Raw genomic sequence first — 18,656 nt, 5'->3', positions numbered from 1 at the left:
TAAGTTTATTCAAGTCAAAAAAAAAAAAAAAAACTGAAGGATACAAAACCCTAGACATATATAAATGAAATGCCAGTGAATTAGGTCATTCTCTCAGTTGTTGAAGCCGCTTCTTCTTCATCTTCTTCTTCACTGTAGCTCTCGGCGTCGCTACCATCTGAAGATCTCTAACCATGGCGGTCGGGTAAATCTCCCTCTCTCTCTTTGCATCTATCTCTTCCTTCGATTCGGTATCGTAATCTCTCATTTGATAGCTTCGACTTCGAGTAATCATGTACTGATCTATTCTTATTTTCCCGATGCTTACAGTAAGAACAAGAGGATTTCGAAGGGTAGGAAAGGAGGAAAGAAGAAGCTGTAAGTGTAACTTATTCCCTGAATGATTATTTCAGATTTCTAAAATCTAAATCAGTGTATTGAGAAATTGTAATTTTTTGGTGTAGTGTTGATCCTTTTTCCAAGAAGGACTGGTATGACGTGAAGGCTCCTTCTTTATTCACCCACAGGAATGTTGGAAAGACTCTTGTCTCCAGGACTCAGGGTACCAAGGTAATCATGTCTCTTATGTCTATTAGATTAGGGTTTCACTGTACATTTGCTTGAGAAGATAGGGGTAGAGAATAGTCATTTGCGTAATGTTAGTTGTTAGAGATAGACATTTGCTTGTGTTGTCTTTCGTTGTTGGGATTCTAGGAATTGCAATAGCTAGGGTTCTTTCAGATTGATCCCTTTGTTCGAATCTGACTTTGTTTTTTGGATGGTTTTGTATTGTGAATAGATTGCCTCTGAGGGACTGAAGCACAGAGTGTTTGAGGTGTCTCTTGCTGATCTTCAAGGAGATGAGGACAATGCTTACAGGAAGATCCGTCTTAGAGCTGAGGATGTTCAGGGAAGGAATGTGTTGACCCAGTTCTGGGTAAGTTTGAAAAGACGACCACCCCTTGCTTCTTTTTTGATTTGTTGTTGTGTTGTTTGGGGAATATTAGAATAATTTACTGATTTAATTCTATGATTTATAGGGTATGGATTTCACCACGGACAAGCTAAGGTCATTGGTGAAGAAGTGGCAGACTTTGATTGAAGCCCATGTTGATGTGAAAACCACTGACGGTTTCACCTTGAGGCTCTTCTGTATCGCCTTCACAAAGAGACGTGCTAACCAAGTGAAGCGTACTTGTTATGCTCAATCCAGCCAAATCCGTCAGGTAATTATTAACATTATCATAATATGTGTTTATTAGTATTGTCTTTCTGTTGTTTGAAGATTAACATTTTCCTTGAAATGATTATTGGTTCATTGTAGATCCGCAGAAAGATGAGTGAGATTATGGTGAAGGAGGCTTCATCTTGTGACCTTAAGGCTCTTGTTGCCAAGTTCATCCCAGAAGCCATTGGAAGAGAAATTGAGAAGGCAACATCAAGCATCTACCCATTGCAGAACGTCTTCATCCGTAAAGTGAAGATCCTCAAGGCACCCAAGTTTGACCTTGGAAAGCTCATGGAGGTAAATTGAAATCACATTATTGTCGTCATTGTTACATCAGTCTTGGTATAGCCATGGAGAAAAATCTGATCGAACTTTGTTCTTCTTGTTTTTTCCTTTAGGTGCATGGAGATTACACAGCAGAGGATGTTGGTGTGAAGGTAGACAGGGCAGCTGATGAGCCAGTTGCTGAGGAGCCAACAGAAATCATCGGAGCTTAGGGGATTATAGATTTGTTTGTTTTTCTTTGGCTAAAAAAACTTAATGTTATGTCGCCATTGATATGGTGTTTTTTTGCTAAGAGATCTCTCTTCAGTGCGACTTGTTTTTGACTCGTTTTTGATGGATGAACTATTATTTACTCGTCTTGTTTATCCTCCTTTTATATCGTTCCAGCATTATAGTTAAAAAAAAAAGAAACAGCAACTACATATGAAACAGTTAATGAAAATTTTAGATTGTTGTCAATGGTTTTTGTCTTTTTCATATAACGAATCAACACACCAGCGGCCATTGTGTACTTGGAACTCTAAGAATAACGAGTCGTGAAATACCTAATTCCAAGCTAATTTTTGTATATTTTGTGTAGTGCTACAATTAGCATTTCTGATTCTTTCATTTCTATCACAGTTTTCTCTCAAATCGTGTCTTTGATGCGAATAATGATAAGTTTTGTTTGGTCAGTCGAAACTTGAGATTTATTTGGATTTTATTTTGACTATATATGCTTCGTGATGAATGATTACGTTGTTTTGTCAATATGTAGTGGTTCAAATGGATTATGATTTGTTAAAAGTTAAAACTGAATGATTATGTTTTTTGATTTCCTTTTTTTTTTCGTGTCTCTATTTCGTTTTTGTCTAATGTTTATGTGAAAAACAAAATACATTTGGAACAATCATATTTGCGTCACTAAAAGAAGAATGGGTTTGAAATTGAAACAACACTAGTGAAGTTTGATTAGGTAAAACTTTGTAGCTTAGAGAGGATACTAATATATTACAATTTTTGCCTAAACATATAGATAATACATGGATCACATGAAACCATCTCCCATTTTATTGACGTCAAAAATGATAAAAACTCTACGACATGTTTTATAAACGAAGAGAATGGGGGAAGAGTGATGATGCGTATTAGAATCGACGAATAACAAGGAAAATGTGACACGTTCTCCTTTCCGCCCATTACGCTCTCGTCACTTCTCACCAGCCAGCTCCGGTGCTCCCTTTTTAAAAATCTTTTCTGTTTTCTTCCCCTAATTTTACAAAAAAATGAAATATCAGCTAAAAAAGAATGTTCCTTTACCAAACTTTTCAAAAAATAAAACTTTCAAGCACACATGAAATTTGTGTATACTACCAAACTAAGTGATTGTGACGACTCTTTTGCAAAAACCCATCCCTAATTTTTGTCCCAAGTGTCAATTATGGATACAAATAACATCTATATGCAGATTCTTAAGATTGTGTTTAAATTCAAAATCAACGAACAAGGCTATAAAACATTAAAGATATTTTAGATAAGAAAATCTCAAATTATGACTCTGGTTTTTGAAACAGCAAATAAAAGCTGTGGTCTCTTTAATATAAGCCAAACTAAAATGGAAAGATTGCATAGTTGTGAGGAAAGTAGTATATTTTATTTATATATATGTATATTGGTAAAAGGATTTAGCTATAGTGGTTGCTTTGGTGAACTCCACTCTACTCCACCGGTGGCATGCATCTTCTCTCCATTCCCATCACTACCACAATCCACACTTCCTTTTTTGTTTTTTGTTTTTGCGTCGTGATATAGGTATAAAAGAACTTTATTTATGCTGTTTTCGGGTTGAGTAGTGTTTGAATCCAATTTGTATTGTACACTCCTTTAAAAAGTTTCTAAATTTTTGTGTGTTTGGAAAATTTGGTGAATTGAGGTTCGGTAGAGATTATATTAATTCGGTTTAGCAAAAATTCGCTTAATCCACTGATACGTCTGTCCTGATTCATATTACGTTATTCTATCCTGTAACATGAAGTTGTTGTTATGGTATGAAAATGTTTCTATCGGAATACTATTTGTTTTGGTTACCTAATCTTATATCTAATGCCAAAAATAGCAGAACGGATCAGATATTTCCATTAGCGACCGCATGGCAATGTTTGTTATATAATATCGTAACCTTTGTTTGTGAGTTGTCACTAATAACAATGCTAATATAATTTTTTTTTTTTTTAATTTATTATAGTGAAAAAATGTTGCCTTGCGCTAATATGTTATTAGACTGAATTATAGATCGTGACAATTTGTACTCAATGTATAGAAAATTTTAAAACAAATTCAAAAGTCTGACTTTTCTTAGAATGGTCACATTGGTGTACATGTAATCATGAATATTCTCATATTCATGCATCATGTGGGTAAGTAAAATTCTCATTTCTCTAACAATTCCATCTCAGTATTTAGTTAATTTCAGACGTAACACGGGTCAGTTGTAACGTTTTAGATTGAATGTTTAAAACAGATTTCATGATTTGAAAGTTTACGAGCTATTTTTCGTAACTTAGTTTCATTATTGATCTTTAGATAATTTCTTTAAAATTAAGAAGAGATCACGAGTTAATCGGTGAACAGTATTAGTTTTAACACGATAAGCAAAATATTGTACATCAATACTACTATATGGAATAACATATTCACCTTTGTAAAAAAAAAAACTTAAATGTTTAAGCCGATGGTCAACCCTTGTGACAAGACAAGCTAAATTGGCATCGACCAAGAAGAGCATGATATAACCCTTCACAATAATTAAAGAGGTATTATAAAAATCAATCAAAGTTTTTGTATTGAATAATGTGAAAGAAACAGACCTGACTTATCAATATGTGACGACGAAGAAGGATAAGCCCAAGCCAAACATCCACGTAAAGAACTCATTGATTAGGTCCAAAGAAAACTCGAGAAAAGAAATCAAACAAATCCTGACGTTAAATTAAAAGAAATCTTAACCCCCTTTTTTTTTCTTGCTTTCCTTATGAAAACAGAACATAATAAGCAGTAACAAAAACAAATGGATTTAGACTTAACCCTGATTTACTTTTTCTTTTTTTTCTTTATAAAAATGATCCACACACATCGTTTTACACCAAAATGAAGAGGCAAATGAATAAAGAAAACGAAAAGCATTGATTCTGTGATACCAATCAAAGTATCATTCGTGAAAGAAGATTTTGTAATATTCCACAAACCAAAAAAAATTAGGAGAAAAGGAAGAAAACAAAAAAAAAAGAGCTTTAACTTTAGAAATTGGAAGCACAAACACAAAAAAAAACACAAAGTCTCTGTTTTACCTTTTTAACCCCTAGAAGAATCGTCCTTTAACTTCAGTGCCCCCTCTCTTACTTTTCCCATCTCTCTCTCTCTCTCCTCTGTTTCTTCGCCATTCTCTCAGCCTTTCTCTCGCCTTTGTCAGGTAAAAAAGATACGATGAGCACATCCCTTATACCTCTCCCCCCTTCTTATCTTCTTTCTAATCTTTCGAAACTTTGCATGCGAAGACGATTTTGTTTATCATAAAAGTTTAGCTTTTTAGCCATTTCTTTTCCTATATGTTTACTTGTGTTTATGTTTTGTGTATTGGTGGTTCTTGTAATATATATATATATATATATATATATAGTAAGTGAGAATTAAAGATTATTATGTCAAGTGAAACTTAAAAACAAAAGATTCTATATGTGTTGTTAAAGAGTGAAATGGAGCTGTGGACAGAAGCTAGAGCCCTAAAGGCAAGTCTAAGAGGAGAAACTACTACTTCATCTCTCAAGCATCATCAAGTGATTGTCTCCGAAGATTTAAGCCGAACTTCTTCTTTGTCCGAAGATTTCGCCGTTGAGTGTTTCCTCGATTTCTCAGAAGGTCAACAACAACTTAAAGAAGAAGAAGAAGAACTTGTCTCTCTTTCTTCTTCTCAAGAAGAACAAGAACAAGAACAAGATTGTATCTTTAGTTCACAACCTTGTCTCTTTGATCAACTTCCTTCTTTGCCGGTAATTTAGAAGCTTCTTTATCTTTTTTCTTTACTTATAATTATAACAAAAAAAAATTTTATTTATTTTTTGGTTTGTGAATTTTTATTTAGGATGAAGATGTGGAAGAGCTTGAATGGGTATCTCGTGTTGTGGATGATTGTTCTTCACCAGAGGTTTCACTTCTCTTCACACAAACCCACAAAACCAAACCAAACTTCTCATCTCGAATCCCGGTTAAACCAAGAACCAAACGGTCTAGGAACAGTCTAACAGGAGGTCGTGTTTGGCCACTCGTTTCAGCCAATCATCAACAACATGCAGTAGCAGCAACAGAGAAGTGGAGGAAGAAGAAACAAGAAACGGCGGCCGTTGTGTTTCAACGAAGATGCAGCCATTGTGGCACAAACAACACGCCACAGTGGAGAACCGGTCCGGTTGGTCCTAAAACGTTATGTAATGCATGTGGAGTCCGGTTTAAGTCAGGTAGGCTCTGTCCCGAGTACAGACCGGCGGATAGTCCGACGTTCTCTAATGAGATTCACTCGAATCTTCATAGGAAGGTTCTGGAATTGAGAAAGAGTAAAGAGTTGGGTGAAGAAACAGGTGAAGCTAGTACTAAAAAATCAGACCAAGTCAAATTTGGCAGCAAGTGGTTAGATAAGACTTAGGTAAAACCTACTTTTTTTGTAACATTATCTCTTGTAGTCTTGTAATTTAACAACTTGCTTCATAACAATTGAAGCTGTTTCAGGAATTAATTAGTCTTAAAAAAAAGGTTTTATGTAAACAAAATCTTTTTTTTTCTTTTCTTCTAATGATGTAAGACCACCACCACCACTACTACTTAGAATGATTCAGGTCCATGTGTAGTGGCTTATATAGACTTTTTGAAGTATTTTTGCAAAAATAAATGCCAACACTTTGCGTATACCAAATGAAAGAACCATCCAAAACATTCCACAATAGATTATGATAAGAGTAATTACTTTACAGGTCGAATACATTGAGTTGTTGTGCTAAGTTTAGAGAAACTCCATCACTTGTTCACTTGTGCAAGCATTAAGATCTTTTCTAAGTTTATGCTATGGTGACAACATGATTCATCACACTATACACATATATCACTTACCAGCACATGACATTTACCAGCTTTAATTTTCTACCTACAAGTTCTTAAATTATATCAACTGTCACATAAAGATTTACAATAGAAGGACCACACAGTTCCATGGACCCTTTGGTCAGTAGTCAGTAGTTTCCTAAGTGTTTTTTTCTTTTTCTTTCATAAAACTAGATTTCAATACAAAAGTAGCTTTATCATGTGGCTATCTCCTTTCTGACCTTCCCAACCCAACCACTGATCCGAAATCCAAATCTTTAGATCTTCTATTTCAAAGAAGCAATAGCAAATCTTAACTTTCTGATTCATAACATTATCAACCAAAAACATTTCCAATCATATAGCGCCAATATGTAATATTCTCTCCAAACTAGTGAAAGACAAATAAAGCGCATTATCATAAAGTCTATGTTACGTTACCTATTAACTTCAGATTTGCATCTTACAAGATCTTTTGATTCTTGAAGTAATGAAGCATATAAGTAAGTCTACAGTCTAGGTTAGCTTTTGTTGGTAATCTTGTTGTTCATGCAATTAGGTTATATAATTTATTTCTACGGCTATGTCAACAATCCGTTGTAGTCTAGCTGGTCAGGATACTCGGCTCTCACCCGAGAGACCCGGGTTCGAGTCCCGGCAACGGAGTCTATTTTTTTTCCCTTTTCTTCTCTTTTTTGATTTTGGTTTCCTAATTTAACCAGCATCTATTTCATATTTCGTAAACCCATTTCATGTATGGGCCAATCACAGGCCCAATTAATATATATATTTCTTCTCTTTCCCTCTGAGTGATACAGAAGGTTTGGCTTTGTTGAAAAAGGGGAAATCAGATAGAGGAAGGAAGAAGGAGAGAGTGTGTAGAGAGAGAGGGAGACTCGAAATCAATCGGAATCAGATAACAATGAGCGGAGTTTCGACGGCGGCGTACTTTGCGCGGCGAGCGGCACAGAAGGAGAGGGTACGAATCCTGTATCGCCGTGCTCTGAAAGATACTCTCAATTGGGCTGTTCATCGCCATATCTTCTACCGTGACGTAAGTCTTCCCTCTCAGATCTCCCGATTCAAGCTTGGACTTTTTGTTTTTCTTTATTTGTTGTTTCGTCGATCTCGCATTTTTAGGTTTTGATTTAAAGTTGATTCCTTTTGCAGGCTTCTGATCTGCGTGAGAAGTTCAATGCCAACCAAGATGTGGTTCGTTCTCTTCTCCTTTCATTTCTTACCTCCAACTTCAGCTATCTCTTTCTTTGTTTGTTGATTTGAGTTTAGAGATATGAACATAGCCAATGTAAGTGTGTTCGGATGATAAATTAAGGATCTTTTTTTTTTGGGTGTGTGGAAACACGTTTGCTAGATTTTTCTCTGGCTTAGTTAGTTGTTTAGATTTCTTTGCTATTATCAAATAAGTGAATGTGTGAAATGCTTGTTTTACACTGCTGCAAATAGGTAGGAGATGAGAGAAATAAAAATGTTGGTCCTTTGTGTTGAGTTTTGTATATCCCACTCATTATCATTACAATATGGAAACTCTGCTTTCCCAATCTATTAGCTTATGAGTTTTATGTTTCGATGCATTCTATGTAATTTTTTGTTGAGATTAAGTAAATAGTGTAAAACTGGAGTTGAGAATCATTTGAGGAGCCAATATTTATTGAGGGTATTCTTATAACTGTTTACACAATGACAACATTGGTGTACATTTGCGTTTCTCATCTTTGTCTCTCATTGTGTGTCTCTTGATATGATTCTTTTATTGGGGTACTTCTAGGAGGACATTGATAGAATCGACAAACTGATCGCTCATGGTGAATCAGAATACAACAAATGGCGGCACCCTGATCCTTATATCGGTAAGCACCTTTACCCATAAATGAATTGTTCTTGTTGTTAGGAACTAGTGTTTTGTTAGCTGCTTCTCACATAAGAGAACTTTATTTAGCGGTCCAAACCTCCAAATGACCCACATTTTCTGTTGTAGTTCCATGGGCTCCTGGTGGCTCAAAGTTCTGTAGAAACCCTACTCCGCCTGCTGGGGTAACTTTTCCTTCACTCTATCACGTCCTTTGTCATGATCTCACTTTCTTCTTCGCAAGTGCTGATCCTCTTTTTTTGTGTGTGTGTGTGTGTGTGACTGATGCAGATTGAGATTGTGTACAACTATGGTCTAGAAGACAACCCATAAACCTAGCTTCCATATTTTCATACCCATCAATAAAGTAAGTTAAGAGGATCATCAAATGCTGAGGTTGCATATCCACAGTAGTTTCTCTTCATTCTAGTAAATGTCGCAGTGGAACCTAACCACTAACTAAGACGTTATGTTTCAATGGTGTTTTGTTATCTATTGCAGCTTTGAAGCATCCAGTGGCTATGGTTCAGCAGATAAATTAACAACTTTCAAGGTTGAAACCTTTGAGGGACCAATTGTTGTTTTTAAAGAATGTTTTGTTCCAGTAAGAGAATCTTTGTTTCAACTTGGTTTATATTTCTTCACATAAAACACTTGCAGCTGCGCTTGAATCATGGAATGTTCCGACCATGAAAAATTGTCAGTAAAACATCAAAAGTGTGTTCTTTTTCTTACGTTGATGCATATCGAATACCCGACAGTGAATAGTAAACTAAGATAAGATCTGTCGGTTTTTCAACACCCAAGTTGGTTTTTTTCAGAATGAATTGTTTGGAAATGAGATGGGTTCAAAACCGAACAAGATCCACTTACATGTTACAGTCCGTGAGTCTATAGAAAGTTGTTTTTTACTTTGGCTGACATGCCTGAATGCCTCATTGTTTGTTTTTGATAATCAACTTCGTCTCCCTTAGAAGTGCAGGCGTATAAACAAACACTCTCCAAATCTATTGGAGATTTAAATTTGAATCACAGATTGGAAACTTTGGGTTGTTTGGAATCATTTATCTAACTTGGGAATCGGGGACCAATATCAGCAAATTGATGTCGTAAAGCATCACATGGCACTTTGGTGAGGACCATTGGTCGGTAAAAGTAAATATGATCAAGTTGTCAACAATATGCCGATTCCAAATCCAAATTCTGAATTCAAAGCAAAGATGTTAGAGGACTGGATTCTACCAACCTTTAGCCCCATTTTGAATTTGCTATCCTTCAATGCCACGGTTAAATCTGTTGTTTTTTGAAATTTTGGTTCACTGTGAATTACTTAAGCTCTGACGTTTTAGATTTCGAGGAATACTCTTATCATCTTGATAAATTTATTTATTAGTTTACAAATATATATCAACAAACACACCACAAAGATGACACGATCATCTACAAATTGATGACACAAACCCACAGTATTAAATACTCTACCATCTTCGTCAAACTTTTCACCTTTAAATTTTAATCCTTCCTCTTTTTGCATGATCGCCAACAACCGGACAACTATAATGAAAACAACACATTATCTCGAATATGCATTATTATTTTCCTTTGCCAAAAATGGGTCCAAAATTAGCTCCGCGTTAAAGGAAATATGTTCCAACAAGCCGTGACTCAAAAATAAAGAGAACTAGTAATATTCGATTAGGAAAAAAAAACACAATCATGAGCCACACAGTATCAATCATCACTTAACCGCTTCCCAAAGTCCAGTAGTAATAAATACGCAAACGATAAAACATGTCAGTCGATAATACACAAATATGTCAGAATCTCTCATGTCCATGTGGAACTCGTGTGTGTTGTCATACTCTTCTGTTCATGACCACATCCCCCCAGGACCCCCACAATGCCGTATAACTAGAGAAACTTTTATATATAAATTAGGTTTTGAACAAAGTGCAAAGAACTTGTTCACAATTCATAGGTTTGAACAATGTGAAAAAGTCGTCTAATCGGTAAAGAAGCGGCCAAAAGACTCAAGTTGTTTATAAAATGATATTTTTCAATTCAGTAAAACAAGATAACAAGATCCGAATTACAACAAAAGGCTCTCATCATTCATTCGGATTCTTTTATTAAAAACCTTAAACAACAACGATGGATCATGGATCTCATCATTTCTTTATTTAATAGTAAATTTATTGAAAGTAAAATAATGCAACAAACAAACCACACTACGACCAGCTTCCCTCACACAGAGAGGTAATCGAAGCTGTCTTCCTCGCAGTAGTAAAACCCGAGGTTATTGATCGCAGCTGAAAGAGAGTTACTTGGCGATGCCTGCTCAGTTGCAAGATACGGCATGTTGTGGAACGAACGATCGAGACAAGCCGCAACATTGTTGAACTCATTATCATCATCTTCTTCTTCTACTTCGTCTTCATCGCTACTGCTTTTGGTATGCATCATTTCCTCTGCTCGGTGCTTCAAGGTCTGAAACATTAGCTCAGGTTCATGCTGCATTAGTCGGAGAACATCTGCTGAGGACTGACCAGGCACGGCTCGGGTCACTGCAAAGCTGTGTGGTCCATCACTCTGCGAGACACGGACCACACTTGGCCCACCAAACAGATTGTGAAATCCACCTAGCGCCTCCTCGTAAGCCCCTCCAAGGAACATACCCAAAAAGTACCTTCCTCCACTGCCATTGTTGTCAAGCTCATGCAACGGCAAGCTGGTTTCCCCGCCTATGAACTTGTTAATCTTCCCATCACTGTCACAAGTTAAATCCGAGAAGATCCCACGAGCCCCTGGCCTTTGATCAAGCTTATGGATAGGAACAATAGGAAACAGCTGATCAATCCCCCAGAGATCAGGAATCGAAGTGAAGACTGATAGATTGATATTGTAAGTATGAACCGGATCAGATGCACCTATAGCCTTCAACACCCACTCGCATAACCCATCAACAGAAGCTAACTGCTCGATGCTGAAAACACCTTCTTTGAAACCTTTAACACACCTCTGCTTCAGCTGATCGACATAAAGGAGGCAGCTTTCACGGTCTCCACGCATCAAAGCAGCATAAATATCCTCGTAATTGGCAAGAGCTTCCTCATCACCTTCGAGCAGGAACTGAATATCGTTAGGAGTCTCTTGATGATGAACCATCGGTTTAGCTACCGAGACAGCTTCAAAGATCAACACAGAGTGATGAGAGACTATAGCTCTACCGCTTTCACTGCATATCACCGGATGTTTCACTGATCTCCTGTCACACACAAAGCGAACAGAAGCTACAACAGCTTCAGCATACTCCTCGAGAGTATAAGCAACAGAGAGATCCGAGTCTCCAGATTTAGACCCGTCGTAGTCAATCCCCAAACCACCACCGATATCGAAAACTTTCATATTTGCACCAAGACGCACAAGTTCACAGTAAAGCTGAGCAGCCTCGGAAACACCATCAGAGAGCAACGAAGTCGATGGAATCTGTGAACCAATGTGAAAATGCAGAAGCTGGAGACAATCAAGCATACCAGATTCGCTCAGCCTCCTCACCACACGAACAATCTGAGTAGTAGTCAATCCAAACTTGCCCTTTTCACCTGAAGTTGAACCAAAATGCCCCGAGTGTTTAGTCCTCAGCTTAGCCCTTAACCCAATCACAGGCCTCACATTCATCTTCTGGCTAAGCTCAATAACCAAATCAAGCTCTTCTTCTTGCTCAAGCACAATCACAGAGTTCAACGCAAGCTTTCTCCCAAGCAGGGCCAAGGACACATACTCAGCGTCTTTGAAACCATTACACACAAGAAAGGCATCAGGGTTACCTTTACACAAGCAGCTCATAGCGAGAAGGATCTCAGGTTTAGAGCCAGCTTCCAAACCAAACCGAAACGAAGATCCAAACTTGACAATATCCTCAACAACGAATCGATCCTGGTTACATTTCACAGGATAAACACCTTGGTAATGAGCACCATACCCTTGGCTCTGAATCGCGAAATCAAACGCAGATTGAAGACACTCGAGCCTGTTCTTCAACACATCAGGGAAACGAACGATAAGAGGGAGCTGCAACCCCAAACCACCGGAGGATTTCGGATCCGTCACCTTCTTAACGATCTTGAGCAAATCGACGTCTTGGTGAGGCAAAGTCTCAGAGCCGTGAGGACGAACAGAGATGTTACCAGAGGGATTAGCGACGAAATAAGGAGCTCCCCATCCATCGATTCGGTAAAGAGACGACGAGAGAGAGGAAGACCAACGGCGAGAGCTGTCAACAACGGAAGCAGCGGCGGCGGAAGTTGGTGAAGACGCCGGGATAGCACATGTGCTAAGCGGGGCCTGAGCGGCGGAAGTTGGTGAAGACGCCGGGATAAAGACATCAGCGGCGGTGGTGTTGGAGAAAGCGTAGCTAGGAGGAACAAAGGAAGTACAAACGCAAGCTAAAGCAGGCATCTTTTTGTATATCTTCTCTTCTCAGCAACAAAAACAAACGATCACAATCTCACTTTTACAAGCAATTCTCGAACAAAAACTAAAACTTTTTTCGAGAAACAGAGGAAAAAAAATCGAAACTTTTTCTTTTTTTTTTGGATTAATTTCCCAGATTTTGTGAAGGTAGGGGTTTAAAAACCGCCGAGGCCGGAGCCTCGGCTACCCCCTCAAGAGAAGGCAGAAGATGAATCTATCCCCGCCGTGAAATCCACCTCTAGCAGCTCTACCTGATCCGAGAATCTCCACGATGAATAGTTTTCAGAACAAACTTTTTTTTTAAAAAGAAAGGACTTTTCAACGAATCTGAACTCAACAAAACGAAATTGTTATTCACCAACCATGCAAATGAAGAAAAAGAAAGAGAGAGAGAGGAAAAAACAAAGGCGAGAATGTGAAGTTTTTCTCGGGAAAATGTAAAGAGGGAAACAGAGACGGAAACCTAAAGCGGAGAAGACGGGAAAAGAAGAAGAGAAGGCGTGAGTTTGATGAAGGCAAATGGAACTTGTTTATATAGGGAGGGGAGAGAAGCAAAGCTAGGAAGGAGGAAGCAACGTGAGCAGGTAGGTTGTTACTGAGGCAAGTTTGATTTGGGCCTCTGTGGGCCCATTTACGATTACGTTTTCTACTTTTTTTTTCTTTTCTTTTTTAAAACCATTTTAGGGAAATATATGTGTTGTTTAACTTATTAACCACATGATGCTTTGATTACGCTCAGATTAGGATTAATTTAGTGAATGCATTATCTACCGTTCGTATCTATATAAATCATTCACAAGACAATTTTGTTTGTTTACTATTTTTTTTTATGTGATTGTGTTCAGAAACAAATATATGTAAGTGTCGTTTCCTCTCTCTACTGGTCCAAATTTTATTATTTTTCCTATTATGTACCTTGGCTGGCTCCACTTAATTTCCTAAATATGTTTTACTTTTTAATATTTTGAATTAAAAGTCTTTTTAAAAAAAAAAAACGCTCTTGGATTTCTTGTAAGAATGTTAGGAATCAAATGAGAATATCCCTTATAGTTAAGTTTTTTTGTATGAAACTTACTTGGAATTTATCCATGACACATATTAGAATTTAGAATTCATGATAGTATCGAATAATACTGAAGGGACTTTTTATTTAGTTTTGGCCTTTTGGGAGGACTTATAGAAACTAATAAGATGAAACTAAAACAAAAAAAAAAAAGTCTATAGATATTTACTGGACAACAACGGAAGTGAGAATTCTACTTTAATTTATAGTCTTTAGTTAATCAAATCTGCTATCTTCCATACATTGAGAACTACGTACTGAAAACTCGTGTAACTCATGTTGTGGCTAGTCTAACTAACATTTATTTTTATTTTATTTTCCTCTAAAGACTGTTATGCTTTTTGATATTTTCGTTTTCAAACCAACACAGCAAAATTCGATATTTTTAATTTGTAAAAGACTAAAAGGAACCTATGTTTTTAACTTGCGCCTAGATGGATGGACCATTGGTGAACCATAGACAATGTCAGCGGTGACACATGACCAATAATTGCGTCATTTGGTACATGTGCTTACTGGACCAGTAAACCTTATACAATGCCTCTTTATATAAATATAAAAAAAGAAGAAATATTATACAGTCTCTTGGCTTTTGTCTCTAATAACAGTGGTTTTTATTTATTTATTAGAGTTTGAACGGTAACTGCAGTTAGGGTGATCAAATTCATCTATGGTTTGGATCACTCTATTTTTAAGGCGAACTACAGATTGCTATAGATTAACTCTATTTGTATGTAAAAGCGGTCTGCAGTTGGTATGCTGCGGTCTTGTTTTTGCTTTATTTGGACTTTATTACTGTGGACTACATTTGCTTAACGGTAAATAAAAAACTATCTAGTCTGCAGACGGATTTATCTACCCCAACCGTTACAATCATTTACAAATAATTTCTATTAACTTTTTTTCTGTTTTTTATCCTGACGACAAATTCCCATGTTAACAATAGTAAAAGTGTTATTTTGTTGCTGATAAAATAATGTAAAAAGGTAATATAGGGAGAGGAAAAAAGAAGAAGAAACATAGACATTAATAATTTAATATAGTGATGATGCTGTCTGGTTGAAAAAAGAATAAGATTCTGCTTTTGGTCACGAACACTCGGCTACGAGGCGCCGCGTGGCGGTCTTACGTGGGGGCGAGTGGTTGTGAGTTTATATGATCTTTCGTCTCTGCTTCTTCTTTTGCCCTTTTTAGGTTACTACAACATTTAAAAATGTTAGATGGCGCGCTCGGCCTTACACGTGCGAGTGTTACGGTCTCTATGTATAAATATCGTGTGACGCGATCGGATGCGTAAGAAAATCCTAGTCGTGGAGACGTTGTACGTACGTTTGATGATTTTTTTTTCCCGGTCCAACAACGGATGAAAATTTTGCCACGTACGATAGAAAACATATATGGTTTTGTTCTTGTTTTTCTTTGGGTGTTATCAAATTTAAATGCCAAAAGGATTTATGAAGAGGGCCATAGTTTTGCTGGATTTTGGAAGCATGTAATTAACTACGTTTCGTGACATCTCTCTATTTCACATGTTTTTTCTTTCTCCATATATATATAGTCTTTTCAGAGATTAACATATCTAGTCGATTTCTCAAACCCGATTCAAATAGGGTAAATTTTTTGATATTTTTGAATAGTATTATAGCACAATTATGAGTTAAATAGTTTCGAACAGAAGCTTGATGCATTGAGCTAGATTTGTAGACACAATTCATAATAAATTGAGTTGTTGAGAAGATACGGAACTAAATTGTAATATGCTTGTGGACAAACAAATTGTGTACTACTTGACAGTTGACACTGTTGTACTAGCAAAGAGAAAAATAAACAAATCGATTAAACTTAGTAAATAGTAATACTAACAAGTAATAACAATAACAAAAGCGGAAAATGCAAAACAATTATCAAAAGAAGAAGATGAGGAAGGTGGAATGAATATGCAATAGAATATGGAAAGGAAAACGCGTTGACGGCGGTAAACGGCCGTTGTTTGAACGCGGACGGCACACGATCACCATGGTCCGTCTATTGGCTATCGTAAATAGTGCTCTTTCAACTTCATCTTTCACACTATTCTATTCCTCTTTTTCTTCAAAAGATAAAATACAAAAATAAACTATTCGCAATATTCCTCAATATTAATAATATTCGTATTGAGCCATATGGTGCATGGTACTACTAGGTACTAGCTATATAAATATAGTCTTAATTGCGATCGTAAAAACCTAATCCCATCGGGCAACGTACTACATAGTCAATTAGGCATAGCTCGTAATTACTTGACGCTCTTATTAATTACATGGCATGTGATTTGGCGAACCCATTATCATGTGGTTGTGATGGTCAACTTAAGGCTATGCAACGACTTTGATATTCTAATACCGTGCCGTGTTCAACGTGGTTAGTTAAAGATTAATAACTTTTTCTATTTGTAATATATTTTCTTTACCATATAATATAACGTCGTGGACAGTACTGTTCGGAATGTTCTAATCATTTAATTTGATACACTCATGAAATAATTTTGCCATGTCAAAAACCAAACAACGTTACATTTGCCGTGGATCGTTTGCTCAATGTTAGTTACGGTTATAAATATGACTACGGCCTCAAATCTCTAAATGTAATTTTCACATACACATGTATTTGCGTTTATGAGAGGAAAAAATAAATTCTTCTGTTTAAAGAATAATATGATATTTGTAGCATATTCGTTTTATTCAGAATGATGAATTGAGTGGTACAAGTTCTTTTCAAATATCTATAGTAATTCGACCCAATAAATGAAAGCCAGTGCGTGGTTGTCCTTTATTATTTGAGACTTTAATGTTTTAGGGATTAGGTTTCGCCGCGTCTTGAACAACGTCGTGGACAAAATGGGTTGTGAGTAAAGAGAGGATGGGACAAGAACAAGGACAACACCACTCATAAGTTTCATATGGTTTGATTCTGACTTATTAAATCTTTTCATTTATTAGGATTTGGGCGGGGAAGCGGTTGAATGATTGATTGATATGTTGGAATGGCTCATAATTGAGTTTTTTTCTTTCTCTCACTTGTGTATTCTGACATGGTATGTGTGTTATCACTACTCCGAGATAGCTAGGTGGTGTTACTAATTTCGTTGAATATGTGTTTACTAGTATGTTACTCCCTCTGTTTCATAATAAGTGTCATTTTAACACTTTACACACAAATTAAGAAAACATATTTAAATATCTCTTATACCCTTAAAATTGATAGTGACTCTTGATATTCTTCAATGAATATGAGGTTAAAGTTGGAAATTTATGCTTAATATTACATTGAAAATCTAAAATAACACTTAATTTGAAAAAAAAAATCAGGCCAAAATAACACTTTTTGTGAAAGAGAGAGAGTAGTAAGTAAAGTATAACAACGGATTCCAAACTAATATATGTCGTTACATTTATCGACAACTCAACGATAAGTTGATAACTATCGGGTTGGGGTCTGTCTCAGAAAAAAAAAAAAGATAACCATCGGTTGGCAAAAAAAGAGATGGACACATCCAACAATCAAACCATGTCAGTATGTCACGATACAAACTGATGATAAAATTTTATTGAGAACTAGTGAATCGTTCCTTTTCTAAACGATATCTTCCTTTTTTTTAAAAATTGTTCAGCAACAATCAAACCTACAAAGAAATTCTCCAATTATAAATGAAAATTTCGTAGGTGATTTTTGGCGATTATGTTCGGTTTGTTATTTTTTTTTTTGTTTGTTCGAAAAATACGGCAGTGAAGACATTACACATGTGTTTATAACAATTTCATGAAAGTGAAATAATAGCAAATTTGTGATTTACGGAAACAATCCTTACAATATGGACAGCTGTAGTGGTTGTTTATGTCCATAGAAACAATTATGCACGTTTATAAAATAATATATGTGTATACTGTATAGTATATATTTATATATTAAATGTCGACACAAAAGTTAATACTTATGAAAGCTAACCATTGCAAAATTCTAGAACGGGTAAGATCTTCCATATCACTGAAGTTAATAACGTATCTCATCCAGCTGGAAGTTATCGTCTCTCCTAGACAGTTTACACATGAACCAAAGTAATTTCTGGAATATAAATACTTATTGCATGCAAATCGTTAGTATTATTATTATCCCTTAAATAAAGCATAGATATAGTTGGTCGCGCACTAGTTGTGGAGATATTACGAAGGTTTGAACTTCATTTCAATCTTGTATTGTATAGCAAGAAGAAAAAAAAACTGTTTTTAGGACTGTCTCAAAAAAGGTTAGATATTCATTTGATTAGCCCCTCTACAGATTGATCAACTGGATGTGGCCCTTAACTGAAAAGGTAAAATTGAGAAAAAAAATATTATAAAGCAAAATAAAATTTAAATAAATGGTGATGGAATTGTATTGGTTTCTAGGGTTGGATAACTTGAATCCGGGTCTCTCTAACGATTTCATTCTTAATGACGGTAGTGAAAGTTTTTTAACACATAATTTGTCTATAGGGATTACTCTAATCCTTGATCCAAAATCTCGTGTTTATTAAAAATTCGCAGAAAATGACGTTGACATTTATAGGGATTGCTCTAATCCTTGATCCAAAATCTCGTGATTAAGAAAAAACAAAAATGTTTTGGGATTCGCAGAAA

The 18,656-nt window shown here is 36.2% G+C and overlaps 4 protein-coding genes and 1 non-coding gene across 5 annotated transcripts; 4 read left to right on the top strand and 1 right to left on the bottom strand.

Moving 5' to 3' along the window:
• Positions 1–29: 29 nt before the first annotated feature.
• On the top strand, positions 30–1,844 carry LOC104729746 (small ribosomal subunit protein eS1y). The gene is made up of 7 exons (XM_010448743.3): positions 30–184; positions 310–357; positions 444–549; positions 779–916; positions 1,020–1,205; positions 1,304–1,504; positions 1,606–1,844. Exons 1-7 carry the CDS (start codon positions 174–176, stop codon positions 1,702–1,704), a joined length of 789 nt encoding a protein of 262 aa, XP_010447045.2. The 5' UTR covers positions 30–173; the 3' UTR covers positions 1,705–1,844.
• A 2,771-nt stretch (positions 1,845–4,615) lies between these two features.
• LOC104729745 (GATA transcription factor 3) lies at positions 4,616–6,291 on the top strand. The gene is made up of 3 exons (XM_010448741.2): positions 4,616–4,940; positions 5,218–5,517; positions 5,610–6,291. Exons 2-3 carry the CDS (start codon positions 5,224–5,226, stop codon positions 6,165–6,167), a joined length of 852 nt encoding a protein of 283 aa, XP_010447043.2. The 5' UTR covers positions 4,616–4,940; positions 5,218–5,223; the 3' UTR covers positions 6,168–6,291.
• Positions 6,292–7,128: 837 nt separating this feature from the next.
• On the top strand, positions 7,129–9,199 carry LOC104729744 (NADH dehydrogenase [ubiquinone] 1 beta subcomplex subunit 9). Its single transcript, XM_010448740.3, has 6 exons — positions 7,129–7,652; positions 7,769–7,810; positions 8,385–8,466; positions 8,595–8,650; positions 8,757–8,832; positions 8,967–9,199. The coding sequence occupies exons 1-5, from the start codon at positions 7,521–7,523 to the stop codon at positions 8,796–8,798; spliced, it is 354 nt and encodes a 117-aa protein (XP_010447042.1). The 5' UTR covers positions 7,129–7,520; the 3' UTR covers positions 8,799–8,832; positions 8,967–9,199.
• Positions 7,192–7,264, top strand: TRNAE-CUC (transfer RNA glutamic acid (anticodon CUC)). Its single transcript has one exon. It is a non-coding gene; the product is annotated as a tRNA-Glu (tRNA).
• A 1,304-nt stretch (positions 9,200–10,503) lies between the features above and the next one.
• LOC104729743 (arginine decarboxylase 2) lies at positions 10,504–13,577 on the bottom strand. Its single transcript, XM_087479148.1, has one exon. The coding sequence runs from the start codon at positions 12,921–12,923 to the stop codon at positions 10,710–10,712; it is 2,214 nt and encodes a 737-aa protein (XP_087335274.1). The 5' UTR covers positions 12,924–13,577; the 3' UTR covers positions 10,504–10,709.
• Between the last annotated feature and the right edge of the window lie 5,079 nt (positions 13,578–18,656).

This window comes from Camelina sativa, chromosome 12, assembly GCF_030686135.1.
Source record: "Camelina sativa cultivar CO46 ecotype springtype chromosome 12, ASM3068613v1".
Classification (NCBI taxonomy): domain Eukaryota; kingdom Viridiplantae; phylum Streptophyta; class Magnoliopsida; order Brassicales; family Brassicaceae; genus Camelina; species Camelina sativa.
Note: the sequence above shows the minus strand (reverse complement) of the source record. Positions and strands in the feature narration are given on the sequence as shown.